Genomic DNA, 19,418 nt, shown 5'->3' with positions numbered 1-19,418 from the left:
GCTAAAAGATCCAAGTGAAGGAAGATGAACCCACAAAGAAAACCTAGAGAGTGTAAGTGTACACTTTTAACAATAGCATAGTTTAGAATGAAATTCAACCAAACTGGTCCTTTTTTATTGTAGTTTTGGCAGTTAAATGGACTCAGTTATCTGGAAAGTGTATTTATACAAGATATCTCATTTCCCTAATAAATCGAGAGTATGGTCAGAGTGGGGTCTTATGTTTATATCCAATCTTAAAAGTGAGCTAGATGGGCAGGAGAGTGTTTTGTGGGCTGCTGTGGTAGATACCAAGATCCAAGGACCAGATAAGAAAATCGTAGATCAAGCACTGGCAAGGGGTCCAGTTTGGCTAAAGTCATCACCATGATGATGACCTTAGAGCAGATTTTAAAATATATATTAAGGTTTTCATTTAAAGCAATCTTACCCTATAAGTACTGCATGGGAAGAAAAAAATGAAATTGCATAATCATTTTAAACTATATATGTGCAAAGAGAACAAAGGTGATTGTAAAACAACAGGAGATAGTAAAGCCTAACACTAAAAATGATTAACTCTAGGGGAAAACCAAATGGCCCCAGGGGGCACTGGACAGTGCCCATCAGAGCAGGATACTAGAGGAGCAGCCGAGTTGACACTTGTCACAGTTGGTGGCCCAGGAAACTGAAAGGTCACTCTCTGAAGATCTGGGTTCCAGTAAGAGTGGACCGTGTGAGTGGCCAAGACCAGCCTCCTGAGGCCACAAGTTCTTGAGCTGCCGGGAAGCAACATCACTTGGGCGCTGTGGCTAAGCCACAGGCAGCTAAGTGCGTGGGTCTTCACAGCTCGTTTCCGGCTTCCGCTTGGCCTTACACCTGAGTCATCTTTTATTTATGCTCTCCTATAGCATTTCCATAAGCTGGTTGTGGCCAACACCATTCATCAACCTAATGGGCTCAAATGGAACTCTTTGAAATCTCCCAGGACACGTCTTGCTCTAAGAAAGAAAGGTTAACAACAATTTTTGAACTTGGAATTTATGTCTTCCCATAAATTGACCTCGGGAGGTTATTTGTGGATTCCAATAGAGGAAAGTCCTTCTGAGGTCCCTGTGGTCCTCGGCCCTCCTCGCCCCCACCAGCTGATGTCCTCTGCCCACTCCTTCGAGATCTCTGGGGACAGCATGGCGGTTGTATGTCTTGGCTTAGTCCCTCTGCCATTTGTCCATTCATTCGCTGAGTATTTATTGCAGCCCTGCTTTTTCCAGGCAGGGTGCTAAGCACTGGAGATGCAGAGAACAGACATCTGTGCTCTCCTGGACTCACCACCTAAACAAACAATTACACAAGTTCTTATTAAAAGGCAACTGGAAAGTGGACTTGGAGGAGCGCAGGTGCTGTGAGAGTTTCTGTGGGAGGCTTTGCTGGACTCTGTTGCCCCACCGCTGGTGTTAATGCAGGTCTCTGGGGGGCTGACCGTGTATGGGCAGGATCTCTGGACACCCCCTAAATCACTGTCGCATTACTCAGCCGTTTACTGTGAAATCTCAACCTCAGAGGACAGACCCTCTGTCTCGGACAATGACGGCCTCGCTGGAGTGTCCTGTGCCCTGCTTCTCACCCAGCTCCAGGCTCCCTCCCTTTGACCCCCGCCCAGTTACTGGGCGCTCTGACCTGAGGCTTAGGTCCCTGGGGGACGCCAGCTGCCGGAGGATACCTGGAGGGTGAGCATCCTGAAAGCAAAGCCCAGTCACCCGCCCACACAAGTTTTACTTTGTTTTCCAATGTGTTTGTTGTTGTCTAGTCACTAAGTTGTGTCTGGTTCCTTGCGATCCCATGTGGTGTAGCCCACCAGGTTTCTCTGTCCATGGTATTTCCCAGGCAAGAATACCAGACTGGGTTGCCATTTCCTCCTCCAGGGAATCTTCCCAACCCAGGGATCACACCCCAGTCCCTTAGGTCTCCTGCATTGGCAGGCAGATTCTTCACCACTAAGCAACCAGGCAAGCCCTTTACAATGTGTAGCTCTCACACTTTTCTGATGGTAAAACTAAAATACATACATTACAATAAAAGCTAACATTCCAAACATGAATCAAAGTACAAGTTCAATATATTCCCACCTTCCATTGCATCTACCACCATAAACAACTTCTTTGAACAGTTTTGTGTTTATCCTTCCAGATATTTGAGTCCTTTTGTAAACACATAAGTTTATTTTTGTGTTGTCCTACATGTTCATGTTGTCCTGTAATCGACTTTATTTCACCTGCAAACATCGTGAACAGTTTTTAGGACAGTGTGTGTAGATCCTTCTCCTTTCTGGGTGCCCCGTGCGTGTTTCCCGGTAGGAATGCACCAGAACTGCTCTGTGAATCAATCCCCCATTAATGAACTGTGAGCTCGGCCATATTTTGTTGTCATAAATCTTACAGCAATGAATAGTCTCATACATACATCTCTCTGTGTCAAATTCTTCCTAGAAAGGTATTTTGGGTCTAACATCCTGCATTTTTAATGGGCTTTTATACACAATGAGGTGCTCTTAACCACCCTTCACGTCACGCGTGGCTGGATGTGCTGGCGCTCACTGTTCCATTGACTTCTAGTATATTCCTCTCTGGGAACTACACACCTCTGCTTCCCACGATAGGCCCAAGTCTTTAACTACAGTCTGTTTTTTGCTGAATCTCTATTCCAGTTGAACTGTGTAATTTATTTAATTGTTATATAAACCAAAGAAGCATGAAGGAGAAAAGAAAAGGTTGTCCTAAAAAAAAAAGATGTTTAAGTTTTGTTTTTCTAACCACCGATTTGAACTAAAAAAAATTTTTAAATAACTAACCATTTACACAAATCATATCAGATTCAGTGGCTTCAACAGACTTATAAACTCCACTGACCGTGGGACCATGTTTGCTGAATCTCTTTCTTCCAGTTGAATTCGTTATTGTAATTGTGTAATTTATTTAATTACTACATAAACTAAAGAAGCATGAGGGGGAAAAAGAAAAGGTTGTCCTAAAAAAAAAAAAAAAGAAAAAAGACATGTAAGTTATGTTTTTCCAACTACAAGCTGGAACTAAAAAAAAATTTTCAATAACTAACCACTTACACAAATCATATCAGATTCAGTGGTTTCAACTGACTTATAAACTCCTTTGGCCATGGGACCGCTCTTAATCCGCCTTGCCAGTAATATTTCTGAAAAGCATCCCACAGCTATTTGGTTTGTTTGTAAATTGGGTTATCTTTTCTCCTTAGAAATACCTAATAACCAGACATATCTTTTTTTTTTTTTTCCACTCAGTCGTGTCTGACTCTTTGCGACCCCATGAACTATAGCCTACCAGGTTCCTCCATCCATTGGATTTTCCAGGCAAGAGTACTGGAGTGGGTTGCCATTTCCTTCTCCACAGACATGTCTTATGTGGGGTATTCAATGTAATCTGCCTTAATGAAAGTGGATTTTTAGCCCTCTTTTTCATCTCCCATCAAGCCACTGTAAGCTCCAATAATGCTGACAAAGACCCCACATTCAGCCTCATAGAAAAGAAATTTTCTGTCCGGAAATTACAAATTTGCTATCTGGGAATGACAACTGTTGCCTTGGAAAGTGAGAGAATGTCTATAGGCAAACATTCACTTTCTAACCTAATATAACATTAGAAATGGTTTTACAGCCCCTCCAAAATTTACAAACCCTTTATGTGACTATGTTCAATACTTAAGTATTTGTTATGGGCTTCGCATGTGGCTCAGTGGTAAAGAATCCACTTGCCAAGCAGGAGATGTAGATTCAGTCCCTGTGTGGGAAAGATCCCCTGGGGAAGGAAATGGGAACCCACTCCAGTATTCTTGTCTGGGAAATTCCATGGACAGAGGAGCCTGGTGGGTCACAGTCCACGGGGTCAGGGGTTGCAAAGAGTCAGACACGACTTAGCAACTGAATAACAACAAGTATTTTTTGGATATGTGATACACAGGGATACACAGGAAAGTTCTACAGGGTTGGCTGTATAGGGATCTCTGATGAAGTCTGGATGAACTAAGAATTAAATCATACTGAATCCATTAAAAAAATATTTGTTAAATGCCCACTATATACTTTCCAGTTTCTTATAACTGCTGGGACCACAACTAGCCACAGCCAGCAGGACTGCTCCAAGATGCTTGTGATCCAGGCAGAGACTTCAGGCCACGGGGAAACACAAAAATTCTGTTAACTCAACAGAACAAACATTCTCTGAAATGCTGGGACCACGTGTGCACCTGCCCGGTGGAGCAGGCTGGTGTGAGGCAAAAAAGAAAGTCTTCTCACGAACTCCATCAGTTTTCTACATCTTCTCAAAGCGTTTCCATGTCATTGAAGTATCAATTTCTCTTGACACTTGGCAGAGCCCTGCAGAGACCACCAGCCTTCTCACTGCCGTGTTTTCTCTTCTAGGACATCAATGAGTGTATTCTTGAAAACTACCCCGAGTGTTCCAACCCCAGGTTATTTTACATCATTCCGTATTTCTGTGGACAGCACCCCAGATGCAGGTAAAGACTGAAACAGGTTCATGACATGCTTACGTGGACGATGATCGTAGGAAACCCACCAGCTGGCGCTGCTCAGGCACCTGTGTCCCCAGTCTCCCTAGCTTCTGGAATTCAGTTAATGTTTATTGCTAATCTCTCAAGATCACATTTGAGACTCTGAATGTCTTATAAATAAGGAAATTAACAAAGCAAGATCTAGAGGGGGCCTTGGGGACCACCCCTAAAGCTGTGTAACTGAAATGCCAATCAAACTCTTCTTCATTCTTAACATACATCTGTCACTACCCAGCTCATGAGATAGTAAAGCCCAGGGGGGTGCACCCAGCCTGCTTCTCTGCAGTGACAGCTTCACTGATGGGTGTCCTTGCAGGTGTGGTGTGTCTAATTGGGTCGAAACAGGGATGCTCATGTGGAAAATTCCAGAGTGTCTCTCTCCTGAGACACTTAGAGAAGAAGAAAGTACTTTTAGTGATCACTCCTCAGCCTTATTTGGATGCCAGACCCTTCTCTATAAAGTGACTTATTCAGACACTTTATGTGGTCCACCCACCTCCTCTGCATCCCTGGGGAACTTCTTAGGAGTCCCCACCTAATCCCAGTCTCTGAGATGGGGGTCCAGGCTACTATGACCCTCTCCCCAGGTAGTTCTGATCCAGCTACACTGGAAACTTACTGTACACTAGACGTGTGTAGCCTCCAGAAGAAATGGTGGTAATGATGAATATTATCTTTGCTTGGTGGAAAATAAACCCAGATGCCAGAAGTGACATTTCCCTCCAAAGGAGAGGTTGATTAGAAGGTCTAAAGAGACCAGGGGTTGGGAGCAGGGGACACACAGCTGTCTCAAGTTGCAGTTTATTTATTCATTGTACTTTTTGCTGACACTGTGGTTGCTGCTTAGTTATTACTGACGTTTTGCTGAATTTACCGCTTTGTTTATGGTCAGAATTCTGGGGCTAGACATGTCGGCTTCATCATAAACTCCTGAGTTCAGGAAGCCTCCCTCACCCACCCCGGCTCTGTAATACATGCCTTCTGCTTCAGGGTCAGGGCTTCAGATCCTGGGAAGATCTGGGGCCCGATGTCTCCCTTTCTGACACAATGAACATATTTATTCCGAGAAACATGATTGTAACTCCTTAAAGTACTTTTTAAATTGTATATTTCCCAGCCTTGGGGCAAGGACCTGTGCTTTATCTTGGTCCATGTGTGATGATCGTCAGAACACTTTCAAAATGTCACCTTCTCCCACCTTGACAACAATTATTTGAGCTAAATAAGGATTGTTTAAAATTTTTCAAAAAATAATCCTGGCTTCCCAAATTCCCCCAGATGGTAAAAACCAGTCAGGCCTGGAGCCTAGTTCCTGAGATCCGCAGGCTGGGCTCCTTACAGTGTTGTCGGCTCAGAGATCTGCCTTACGAATGCAAATTAGGCTGTTTCCCTTCTGTAATCATAATTTTAAAAGTTTGTCTTTAAATTTCTCAGAAGAATAAGATGATTAGCAGTCATGACCTGACACCTATTTTGATTTCTACAGAAATCAATATCAGTAAGTTTCCTATGTCTAAACTTCTCCTTTTATGGATTCGGTTTGATCCTTCTATTAAAAAGTCATTCTAGGGACGCCCCCGGTGGTTCAGTGGTTAAGACTCTGTGCTTCCAGTGCAGGGGGCATGTGTTCGATCCCTGGTGAGGGAACTAAGATCCCACATGCTGTGCAGTGTGGCCAATAAATAAATAAGCCATTCTAATCAGCGTTTGTTGATATTTAGCTGCCTGGGCCATATAACCAACATTTATCTGGGGCTCACTAAGCTCAAGAGCCCCAGGCCTGGCACTAGACAGGGGCGATGATGCTGGAGGAGAGATGGTGGGCAGGGGCCAGCTGGACCACGGCTGGAGATGCTGCATCTGGGCTGGTCCCTAAAGGAAGTGGGATTTGGACTTTGGTGAATGGGGGCAGGTAGGAGAAAGGAGAAACTTCCAGCATGTTGTTGCTGCATTTGAAAACCAACCTTTGATTTAAAAATCATTTTTCTATCCATAAAGGGAGCCTGGTGAATGGGCCCTTGAAAGAGCAAAACTGAACGTGAATGAAAACTTCCTGCTTGTGGGGATTCTCGAAGAGTTGGAAGACGTGCTGCTTTTACTGGAAAGATTTTTACCTCATTACTTCAAGGGTGTGCTCAGTATCTACAAAGACCCAGGTAACTCCATCTGTAAGCAGTTCTTCTCTGTTAGGAGGGTGACTCGCTTTGAAAAGGAAACTCAGGAAATAAAGACATGGAATCACCTCCTCTGTTAGTGAAGGGAGGTTCCCCTGGCTTCAAAGCAAGGTTAGAACCACGAGATACAGATCCCAAAGCCTTGAGCGTCGGGGCCAAACATAAACTCACAATGTTTTCAAGGCCTGATGCTTCCATTTCTCCCTCTGGAAAATGAAATTGGCAACATCCCCGTCAGCATTGTCCTGAACGTGTTGCTGGGTCTTCCGTGGATGGGAAGGTGGGCAAATGGGAGGGAGCCATCGTCTGATGCGCTGTCTCTGGCTCTAAGTCCATTTAACAAAAGTGAATCCTAGATCATATGATGGTTTTATTCCTAGTTTTTTAAGGTCTCTCCATACCATCTTCCATAGTGGCTACATCCATTTACATTCCCACCAACAGTGCAAGATGGTTCCCTCTTCTCCACACCCTTTTCAGCATTTATTGTTTGTAGACTTTTTGATGAGGGCCATTCTGACTGGTGAGAGGTGATACCTCATTGTAGTTTTGATTTGCATTTCTCTAATAATGAGCGATGTCAAGCATCTTTTCATGTGTTTGTTAGCCATCTGTATGTCTTCTTTGGAGAAACGTCTGTTAGGTCTTTTTCCCACTTTTTGATTGGGTTGTCTGTTTTTCTGGTTTGAGTTGTATGAGCTGCTTGTATATTTTGGAAATTAATCCTGGGTCAGTTGTTTCATTTGCTATTATTTTCTCCCACTCTGAGGATTGTCCTTTCACCTTGCTTATAGTTTCCTTTGCTGTGAAAATGCTTTTAAGTTTAATTAGGTTAAATGTAACTTGTTTACATTTGTTCTTAAATTTCCTTTACAATGGGAGGTGGGTCATAGAAGATCTTGTTGTGATTTATGTCATCAAGTGTTCTATGTTTTCCACTAAAAGTTTCATAGTTTCTTGTCTTACATTTAGGTTTTTAATCCATTTTGAATTTATCTTTGTTTATGGTGTTAGGAAGTGTTCTAATTTCATTCTTGAACATGTAGCTATCTTGTCCAGTTTTCCCACACCATTTATTGAAGAGGCTGTCTTTGCCCCATTGTATGTTCTTGCCTCCTTTGTCAAAAACGAGATAGCTGTGGGTGCATTGGTTTACTTCTGTGCTTTCTATCTTGTTCCATTGGTCTACATTTCTGTTTTTATGCCAGTACCATACTGTCTTCCTGACTATAGCATTGTAGTATAATCTGAAGTCAGGAAGGTTGATTCCTCAAGCTCCTTTCTTCTTTCTCAAGACTACTTTAGCTATTTGGAGTCTTTCATGTTTCTGAATTGTGAAATTTTTGTTCTAGTTCTGTGAGAAATGTCATTGGCGCTTTGTCAGGGATCACATTGAATTTGCATTTTGTAGTATAGTCATTTTCAGAATATTGCTTCTTCCTACCGAGGAACGTCGAATAGCTCATCTATTTATATCTTCTTTGATCTCTTTCACTCTTGTCTTATAATTTTCTGTGTACAGTTCTTTTGTCTCTTTAGGTAAGTTTATCCCTAGATATTTAATTATTTTGGTGCCACAGTGAAATGGGATTGATTCCTTAATTGCTCTTTCTGATTTTTTACTGTGAGTATATAGAAATGCAAGTGATTTTGGTGTATTGATTTTGTATCATGCAACTTTCCTAAATTTACTGATTAGCTCTTATAATTTTCCGATACTATCTTTAGGGTTTTCAATGTACAGTATCGTGTCATCTTTAAGCAGTGAGAGCTTTACATATAGTTTTCCGATATGGATTCCTTTTATTTCTTTTTCTTCTCTGTCTGCTGTAGCTAGGACTTCCAGAACTATGTTGAATAATAGTCATGAAAGTGGACATGCTTTCAGTTTTTCACCATTAATCATAAATGGATACTGAATTTTGTCAACAGCTTTTTCTGCATCTATTGAGATTATCTTTCAGTTGGTTAAAATGGGGTATCACATTGATTGATTTGTTTATATTAAAGAATCCTTGCATCCCTGGATGCACCACTCAATCATGGTGTATGAGCTTTTTTTTTTTTTTTTTTTTTTTTATTTTTAAACTTTACATAATTGTATTAGTTATGCCAAATATCAAAATGAATCTGCCACAGGTATACATGTGTTCCCCGTCCTGAACCCTCCTCCCTCCTCCCTCCCCATACCATCCCTCTGGGTCGTCCCAGTGCACTAGCCCCAAGCATCCAGTATCGTGCATCGAACCTGGACTGGCAACTCATTTCATACATGATATTTTACATGTTTCAATGCCATTCTCCCAAATCTTCCCACCCTCTCCCTCTCCCACAGAGTCCATAAGACTGTTCTATACATCAGTGTCTCTTTTGCTGTCTCGTACACAGGGTTATTGTTACCATCTTTCTAAATTCCATATATATGCGTTAGTATACTGTATTGGTGTTTTTCTTTCTGGCTGACTTCACTCTGTATAATAGGCTCCAGTTTCATCCACCTCATTAGAAGTGATTCAAATGTATTCTTTTTCATGGCTGAGTAATACTCCATTGTGTATAGGTACCACAGCTTTCTTATCCGTTCATCTGCTGATGGACATCTAGGTTGCTTCCATGTCCTGGCTATTATAAACAGTGCTGCGATGAACATTGGGGTACACGTGTCTCTTTCCCTTCTGGTTTCCTCAGTGTGTATGCCCAGCAGTGGGATTGCTGGATCATAAGGCAGTTCTGTTTCCAGTTTTTTAAGGAATCTCCACACTGTTCTCCATAGTGGCTGTACTAGTTTGCATTCCCACCAACAGTGGAAGAGGGTTCCCTTTTCTCCACACCCTCTCCAGCATTTATTGCTTATAGACTTTTGGATCACAGCCATTCTGACTGGTGTGAAATGGTACTTCATAGTGGTTTTGATTTGCATTCCTCTGATAATGAGTGATGTTGAGCATCTTTTCATGTGTTTGTTAGCCATCTGTATGTCTTCTTTGGAGAAATGTCTATTTAGTTCTTTGGCCCATTTTTTGATTGGGTCATTTATTTTTCTGGAGTTGAGCTGTAGGAGTTGCTTGTATATTTTTGAGATTAGTTGTTTGTCAGTTGCTTCATTTGCTATTATTTTCTCCCATCCTGAAGGCTTTCTTTTCACCTTGCTAATAGTTCCTTTGATGTGCAAAAGCTCATATGGTCTAGCAATCCCACTCCTAGGCAAATACCCAGAGGAAACCAAAATTGAAAAAAGACGCAGGTATTCCATTGTTCAGTGTAGCACTATTTACAATAGCTAGAAAATGGAAGCAACCTAGATGTCCATCAACAGATGAATGGATAAAGAAATAGTGGTACATATACACAATGGAATATTACCCAGCCATAAAAATGAATGTATTTGAGTCAGTTCTGATGAGATGGATGAACCTAGAACGTATTATACAGAGCGATGTAAGCCAGAAAGAGAAAGATAAATCATATTCTAATGCACATATATATATATATATGGAATCTGGACAAATGGTACTGAAGAATTTATTTGCAGGACAGCAATGGAGAAACATACATAAAGTCTTATGGACATGAGGAGAGGGGAGGAGAGGGTGAGATGTATGGAAAGAGTAACAGTGAAACTTGCATTAATATATGTAAAATAGATAGCAAATGGAATTTGCTGTATGGTTCAGGAAACTCACACAGGGGCTCTGTATCAACCTAGCAGGGTGGAATGGGGAGGGAGATAGAGGGAGGTTCAAAAGGGAGGGGATAGATGTATACCTATGGCTGATTCATGTTGAGGCTTGACAGAAAACAGCAAAATTCTGGAAAGCATTTATCCTTCAATAAAAGATAAATAAATAAATAAAATGAAAAAAAAAAAAAAAAGTGAATCCTAGCACATAGAACAGATGAAGCGGCACACTGAGAATACAGTCATGATTTTCCTCTAACAAATGCAGTGGTTTCCAAATAGAAGCGAGAAGCAGAATGCAGCAGAGCGATTACAAGGGTTGCCCGTGGTGTCGCTGTAAATGTGATTACTTTGAGAAGCCCATTGTGTATTTCTCTTATTATAATTTTATCTCAAGAAAATGACAAACAACATTGTTTCTGCCCTGTTCTTCTTAATCTACTGCTGCCACAACACTGCCTAGTCACTAATGTATTTATTGTTTGGTTGTTCTGAATTGGGAGGTGTTATTCTGCCTTGTGGAAATAAAGCCCAGGGGAAGGGCTCCCCCAGGACAGCCTCTGCCCTACATGTCCGACAGCCAGGCAGAGACCACGCACTACATCATGAGCAGGTACTGATGCCCGGGTGAACTGGTCTTGTCTACAGGGTCCCTGACTTCTGTTTCATGGTAGGTAGGTGGTAGGCGGCCCTACCACCACCAGGGACTGGTTGGCGGAAAGTGACTGCCTTGGTCTCCCAACTCTTATTCAGAGAACAATTCCCACGTACTTACATCAAGGACCTCAAGGTGTGCTCTGCACGTGTGTCTCCAAAGCAGGAAGTACAGTTGGGAGAGCTAGCAATGTAACAAGCTCTGAATGGTCAGGTTTTTAAATAGGGCCCTCCTTTGCCCTTTCAACACTTCCCCTGGGTTTTGTGTTCTCCTTGGGCACCTTCTGTGAGGTTTATCTATGGTAACACTGAAGGCCCAGCAGCTCCGCAGTTGCCGTGCCCTGAAGAATGGCCACCTCCCCAGAGGCAGGGGACGGAAGACGAGTGTCCACGCCCTCCAGCTTCTCGAGCATTTGAGCCTCTGCAAGAACGAGACCCCCGCATTGTCTTCTCATGGCCGCAAACCCGCGAGCTGGCGTCAGATAGGTTAACGGAGGCCACTTGATCATTCACACCAGAACCAGTTCCCCTGGGCCTTTTCAGTCTAAACTCACAGATGGCAGCATGCTAAAATCGCTGCTCTTGCCCTTTATACAAAAATTTTATAACTGAGTAGACTAGGGGATAGAGAACAGAAACACCGAAGTCTGAGACCCTTAAAACTGTAGATTAAACTGACCGTGAAGTTGGATTAAGGTGCAAACACTCCACTGGCCATTTTTCTTTGGTGCTTGTCTTATTTTATTTAAAAATTCAGGTATGTATAGACTTTGTAATCCTCTTCCAGCAAGATGAAGAATATTTAGGCCAGTCTCATTGCTGAAGAAAAAGCACTAATAACAATAATTGAGGAGCTGGTAAAAATAACGTCTGCTAGTCAAATGGGCCATCACTTATTCTAGATTGGAAAGGTAGTCATTAATTCTTTCCAATCAGTACTAAGGGTTCCAATCACCCACCATTTAGAGAAGTTAAGAACTTCCCTAAATAATATCTCAACTGTTTGTGCACCCCACCCATTCATTTCCTCTAAGAAGTTATGCTGATGAGTAAATTTGTCCCCTACCAAAAATTTAGTCTTTGAGAAATTTAGTCTTCATAAAGTTTTAAAGAATATATTTGATATTAGTGTTCGCATTCTGTGGAGACCCAATTAAGCATGTCTCAGAAGAACTTGATGATAATAAGTACTCAAGATGGAATAAAAATGAAAGTTTTCGCCTGATGGGTAACCAAGAGTACATGCTCAGGTATTTCTCACCAGCCCAAGGGCATTTGTGAGGCAGAGGCAGTACCTTGGAGCAAGGACTCAGTAAACTCTGCCCAACCTGGATGTGAATTTGAATTGGGGGAACCGAAGCCAAAATAGAGTTACTAGGTAAGAGCAACTTCCTGTAATTAAATTATACAGTCTCATTTTTTATTGATCAATTTCAATTACATTTGCTCATTCCTCACCTTTCAAAACTGAGAGGCTTGGAGCCAGCTCAAAGAATTGAAGAGACTAAGATTCACGGTCATTCACCAAAATGTGAGCAGAAGGGCCACAGTTTACACTTCCTGAGCCACAAGGGTTAACTGGTCATGAATGCTTTTCCACCTTAGCTCTTAAAAACTGACATGCTGTGAGGTATCAATATTTTTCTTAGTCATAGTTCCTTTAGGAGGTAAAATCACAGTGGTGTTAAAGGCCAAAGCAAATAAGTAAAATAATTAAAGGCAGGAAATAAGTGAATATCTGTGATAAGAACAGTTCTTTTATTAGCATCCCTCATAGATGTCCCTGACCTGGTTAGTAACCCAGCTGTTCCGCTTCAGCAGCCCGGTCTAGCATCCAGATGTGAAATTGTACGACCTGACTTTAACTCACAACCTTCCTCCTCCCTGAGGACTCGAAAGCTCAGGTGTCCAATCCTTTTCTCTTGTATTTTAAATACTTTCCTTTACTAGCATTACATTAGTATTCCTCTTCAACTTGCTTCCTTTACGAATGTAAACATTGGAGCCACAGTAGAGAATTCCTAGATTTTTGCGGACTGTCCTTGTGAATCTGGCCACCAACCACTACAAAGGAAAATATGTGTGATTCCAAACAAATGACTTCCTTTCTAACTTTGAGGGTTTAAGTTCATTCATAAATCAAGTGCTTTGTCTTGTTTCTAAAAAAAAAAAAACTGTTTACACTTGAATATTTTTATAAATGATGATGATGTGCTGTGCTAAGTCGCTTCAGTCATGTCTGACTGTTTGCGACCACATGGACTATAGCCCTGCAGGCTTCTCTGACCTTGGGATTCTCCAGGCAAGAATACTGGAGTGGGTTGCCATGCCCTCCTCCAGGGGATCTTCCCGACCCAGGGATTGAACCCACATTTCTATGTCTCCTGCATTGGCAGGTGGGTTCTTTTACCACTAGTACCACCTGGGAAGCCCAGTGATGATGATAAATAGAAGAAAAATTTAAATATTTTTTAACTAGGTATGAATGATAGACTCCTATTAAAAGTATAGCAATGTAAGGTTGGAGTTTTATTGGCTTTGCAGTATTCAAATCTGAGGGTATTAATATACAAAATTAAAACTGGCTAGTTTTAAAAAACAGTTATTTTTTAAGGAAAGAACACTGAGTTGGGAGTTCTCTTTATGTAGTGGTTCTGCCCTTGCAGTGGGCTTCCCCTGTGGCTCAGCTGGTAAAGAAGCCACCTGCAATATGGGAGACCTGGGTTCGATCCCTGGGTTGGGAAGATCCCCTGGAGAAGGGAAAGGCTACCCACTCCAGTATTCTGGCCTGGAGAGTTCCATGGGCTGTATAGTCCCCGGGGTCGCAAAGAGTCGAACAGGACTGAGCAACTTTCATTTCACTTCTGCCCATAGGACCCAGAGCAAATGCAACTTTGGGTCACTGATCGCTAGGATCTACTGGATCTATTATTATGATACTAAGGTATTACATAGAATGTTTTAAGGCACCTCTTTCTACCTTCTGTTGGTTAACACAATTATAGAGTGAAAGTGAAAGTCACAAGCTAAGCCACAAGGGAAGTCCAAGAATTCTGGAGTGGATAGCCTATCCCTTGTCCAGCGAATCTTCCTGACCCAGGAATCAACCCGGGTCTCCTGTATTGCAGGTGGATTCTTTACCAACTGAGCTATCAGGGAGTGCTTTTCCCCTGAAAAAAAAACACCATCCTCTGCAGTCTCATTGCCTCCTCAATTCCAGGTATAGTTATGGAGGCTGTCGCCACCTAGAGGACATGGCGAGCCCAGGCTTCAGTGTTCAGAATCCATCCTTCCCTAAGACAGGGATCCCAATTCACTCTCTGGTCATGCTGTCCACGCCTCTCTCTCACACCATATGCATTTCTGTCAGGGAGACAGGCTACCACAATGATTAGACCACAGGCTCTAGAGTAGACATCCTGGGTGTTAAAGTCCATCCTCCACCTAAGCAGACAACCAGAGGTAAGGTGTAACTCCTCTACCCCTCAGCTTCCCCATCTATTTAAGACACATAAACAATACTGTCTGGGAAACCCTGGTGGCTCAGAGGTTAAAGCATCTGCCTGAAATGCGGAAGACCTGGGTTCGATCCCTAGGTTGGGAAGATCCCCTGGAGAAGGAAATGGCAACCCACTCCAGTATTCTTGCCTGGAGAATCCCATGGACAGGGGAGCCTGGTGGGCTACAGTCCACGGGGTCGCAAAGGGTCAGACACGACTGAGCAACTTAACTAAACAATACTGTCTATGTCAGAAGGTTGTGGCGAGATGCACCTGATCAAATCCATGTAAAGCCCTTAGCCCAGAGCTTAACGTATGATAGTGTCAGTCCTCAGTTGTGACCAACTCTTTGCGACCCCATGAACTGTAGCCCACCAGGTTCCTCTGTCCATGTAATTCTCCAGGCAAGAATACTGGAGTGGGTTGCCATTCCCTTCTCCAGGCGATCATTCCAACCCAGGAGTCAAACCCGGGTCTCCTGCACTGCAGGCAGATTCTTTACCATCTGAACCAACAGATGATAAGTGTTCAAAACTTAACTCTTAGTCTGCCAAGCCTCTCCTTACAAGAGAGAGACAGGGCCTGTGTCTGGGAGGAACTAGGGCTTCCACTCTCTTTCTGTAACTTCAGTGTGAAAGAAAGAAATAGAAGAGAGAGAAGGAGGGAGAGGAACAATTATATTCTGGCCAATATCTTATTCTTAAATAATCATAGGGGAATAAGTTTAGTAGAAATATTACTGAGTGACATGCTCAGGGACTGAAAAACGTATACCATTCAGGTCACTGGGGATTTTTAAAAAATAATCTATTTTTATGCCTGAACGCTTATCAGGAATATCAGGACATTAAAATTTCAACTTTAAATGAAACCGATTGTTGAGATGTGACCAGAACCAATTACCATTAACTTGAGCCAAATGTTAAATCTTTCAGACTGTTCTGTATCATGTTATTTAGTAGATATAATATAGGTGTTCAATGATTTAATTGTGAATGGTGTTTTCATTTTAACTGGGACCCTAAGATTCAGGTCTTGAAAAACCTTTATTTTCCATAGGCAGAATTACATAATCAGAACGCTATGACAAACTTTGTCCAGCAGATGGCAGGGTCTCTCCATTTTTTTCAAGGAAATGCCTGCGGCTTCCTAAGAGTTTCCATCTGCAGAGAGGCCTTTACAGAATGCTTGGAGGCAGATATACAATTATGCCCAATTTGGGGCCTAAAAATGGGATCATATCAAAAGCATTCCAAGTACAATTGATTGCAGTAGTCCAAAGTGTATTGTATGACAGCTGATGGGCTCAGGAAGTGGGAGGTGGTTTACAGTCAAATAAGTTTGTGTGGGTTAAAAACATTTATTGTTTGTTGTTCATCTCAAAGTCCTGTGTGATTCTTTGTGACCCCACGGACTGCAGCACGCCAGGCTTCCCTGGCCTTCACTGTCTCTTGGAGTTTACTCAGATTCATGCCATTAGGTTGATGATGCTATCTGACCATCTCATCCTCGGCCACCCTCTTCTCCTTTTGCCTTCAGTCTTTCCCAGCAACAGGGTCTTTTCCATGAGTCAGCTCTTCACATCAGGTGGCCAAAGTTTTGGAACTTCAGCTTCAGCATCAATTCTTCCAGGCTTGATTTCCTTTAGGATTGACTGTCAACCCTGGTTTTATAAAAGTCATCCATCATTCTGTAATAATTGGATTAAACATGCTGTTTTTCATCTTTTATTTCCTACTTCTTATTTCTTTTGTTGTTGTTGTTGCTCAGTTGCTCAGTCGTTTCTGACTCTTTTGCAGCCCCATGGACTGTAGCCAGTCAGGCTCCTCTGTCCATGGGATTTCCCAGGAAAGAATACTGGAGTGGGTTGCCATTTCCTTTTTTGGGGGGATCCTCTCAACCCAGCAGGTGAACCTGAATTTCCTGCACTACAGGTAGACTTTCTACCACTGAACCATATTCCATTTACTCTGCGACAAAACCCCAAAACATTCTGGAACCTCACAGAATGGTTGAGAGAAATTCCAACCATCTACAGGCACCAATGAAGTTGTTTTAAAAACTCAATTATTGTTCATAAAAATAGGACCCTACTCTGTTATTGGTTCATCTACCATCAATATTCTCCATAAAGATCTGTTTTTTACCAGTCATATTCTAATCATGTTGGTACCACATTGTGTGTGTGTGTGTGTGTGTGTGCGCGTACATCAATTCATATTCAAACTGCTAAATCACTTAGTAAGAAGCAGAGGTATTTGAGTGACTAATCTTGCATCAGAACATCAGCAACAGTTCCTAAACAATAGTAATTTGCATATCAATTTGCCATTTATAAAGTACTTCCATATAGATGATCTCACTTGATTCTTACACGAATCCTCTGAAGTTGAGAAAGACAGTCTTTGTCTCATTTTCTAAACAAGGAAGCTGACAGTGGAGGAGTGGAATAGCTTGCCCACAGTTATCAAGTCCCAAGTGACCAAAGACATTCAAGCTTCTGTCCCCAGAAGCACCACTAACTCCGTGAACCTATGACCCTCCAAAGATGCTTCATATTCAATCACTAATGCAGAGCATTAAGCACCATTATGTCATAAGCATAATACAGGGTACTAAGCACTGTTATCCTGAAGGAGGGCCTGGAATCCCACTCCAGTATTCTTGTCTGGAGAATCCCATGGACAGAGGATCCTGACGGGCTGCAGTCCATGGGGTTGCACAGAATTGGACACGACTAAAGCAACTTAGCGTGCACGCATGCAAGCACCCTTATGTATTGCACTTGAAGGTAAAAGCTTGATAATAAAATCTGTAGATTATCTCTATTCAACATATGGTCTGATTTTGCAGTAATTTAACTTTCCCCCAATAGTCCTCTTCTGTGAAGGATAATATTTAAATATCAGGTATAATCTGAAAATACTAGAAAAATTCAACAAACACTTTGAGCAAATGTTTAAGTGTCTGTAATGCACTCCAGTCCTGGGGAACAGCTGTGTAAAGATAAAGAAAACCATGTCTGAACTGAGCATCATCACAAACAGGGCTGGAGGGACACCTCCTGTTGAAGATATTTGTGCCCGGCCTTGAAGGGTGCATAGCTGTTCACCTGGCGGACCTGGAAGGAGGCAGGTTACAAAGAAAAAATATGAATGCAGAAAAAAATGTGAGTGTGGGTGTGAAGACATAGGAGTCCCAAGTGCGGGAGCATGAGGGGCATCCCAGCCCACCTCGGCCCTTACCTACTGACCTTACCTCTTGGATCTGAGTCCTCCATTCTTCACAGCTCAGTCACCCTGCTGCTAAGTCAGTCCTGCCCAAGGCAGGAAAAGTGCCGGTGGCCTTAGACCTCTATGCAGTACAACCTGGAGCTGAGTCACTCACACCAATCCCAGAACCAGTGGCCAAGCCACAGTTGCCAGAGGGCCATGCATCACCCCCACCCCCAGCCCCCCAGGTTCCATGCCCTCTGCCACGTCTGACCACCTCCCAAGGATCCCTCACTTTCTAACAGGATACTGCCAGGTTCCTGGGTCCCGAGGGCTGGGTTATTCCTCTTGGCTTCATTTCTGGTTTCCACACCCAAGATCTAGCCACTGTCTAGGCCTAGGGTACCCCTTGGCTTCAGTCGGCCCTGCACTGTTCCACGGTGTGGGGGAGGTCCCCACAAACTCTCCAGACACAACCTACTTTCCTCTCTGACCCCCACGTTCCCCTCTCTGCCCACCAGCATGGACTCCCCTCCTGTTGGCAGCCCGTCTCTGACTCAAGGGTGAGCTGGCTGTGTCCCCTGACGATACCTCTGGCCTTCCTCGCTGGGAGCTCTTGGGATCATCCCTTCAGAATTTTTCCCTAGTCCCCACCTCCCATCCCATGTACCCTGGGAAATTGATCCCTTCTAGTTCCCAACCTCATCCTCTGGAGAATCCCGGATGCCTCCCACAGTGTGGCCAGGCATAGCGTGTGCCATTTGTGCAGTCTTCTCTCTTATGATTTATTTCCCCGGACAAAGAGCTGGCTAATAATATCTGAGTGTGTGGTGGAGGTACCAGCATTCTTCTGCCTTTAGAGGTGAATTTCTTCTTCTTGCGAATTTAATCATTTCTACTTTGAGCAGTTTTGAGTTGAACTTGACAGTAATATGCTTTGCATTGAGTAAGAATGCTACTGAGGGTGGAATTAGTCACCACAAATTTCAACTTTTGGACTTTCCTGGTAACTCAGCAAAGCTGAGATCCTCCTAGAGCCTGGGCCAAGAAGATTAGAGACCTGACCCCAGAGGGTGAAAGTTGATCTTTTTATAAAAGACCCTGTGAGTTTCCTGTGCTTTTGTGCCCAAACTTCCAAGATCCATACCTGCCCTGGTACCTAACGTGGTGATGTGGAAAGAGCCTTAGACAAAGACTTCCAGAACTGCCTTTGTGATCTGAGTCATGATCTTGCCTCGCTGACAGTCTTTGCTTATAATACGTACCCCCCACACTGAGAGAAGTTCAGTCCTTACCCATTTAGCATGACTCAACACTTTACAATGGCAACTTCTATTTTTGTTCAGCTAATCTTGTTCAAATAAAAATATCATTTCCTGATCTGTATTTTTTTAATATCTCAGACATTTTTATCAACATATAATATCCTAAATTCTCACATGTTGTAAATGGTGTTGGACTTTGAAAAGAACACAGTGAAAAACTGCAAGTGTACCTGTGTTCAAACCCTGCAGTTTTTAGTGGTTTCTTGTGAGCTGTATTAAGCACATTCATTTCACTGTCCACAAGCCCACAGAGAAATCTAGTCTAATTTCCCACTAATGAGAGTAGGGACATT

The 19,418-nt window shown here is 42.7% G+C and overlaps 1 protein-coding gene across 3 annotated transcripts in view; it reads left to right on the top strand.

Annotated features, from left to right (window-relative positions):
• Nucleotides 1-19,418, top strand: part of UST (uronyl 2-sulfotransferase) — a 321,381-nt gene that overhangs the window by 261,312 nt on the left and 40,651 nt on the right. For all 3 annotated transcript variants that reach the window (XM_006080287.3, XM_044924120.1, XM_044924119.1), the window contains exons 6-7: nucleotides 4,430-4,527; nucleotides 6,580-6,737. In XM_006080287.3, the coding sequence (XP_006080349.1) occupies nucleotides 4,430-4,527; nucleotides 6,580-6,737 (256 nt within the window). The remainder of the gene's footprint in view (nucleotides 1-4,429; nucleotides 4,528-6,579; nucleotides 6,738-19,418) is intronic.

The sequence above is a fragment of the Bubalus bubalis genome, chromosome 10, assembly GCF_019923935.1.
Source record: "Bubalus bubalis isolate 160015118507 breed Murrah chromosome 10, NDDB_SH_1, whole genome shotgun sequence".
NCBI classification, from domain to species: Eukaryota; Metazoa; Chordata; class Mammalia; order Artiodactyla; family Bovidae; genus Bubalus; species Bubalus bubalis.
Note: the sequence above shows the minus strand (reverse complement) of the source record. Positions and strands in the feature narration are given on the sequence as shown.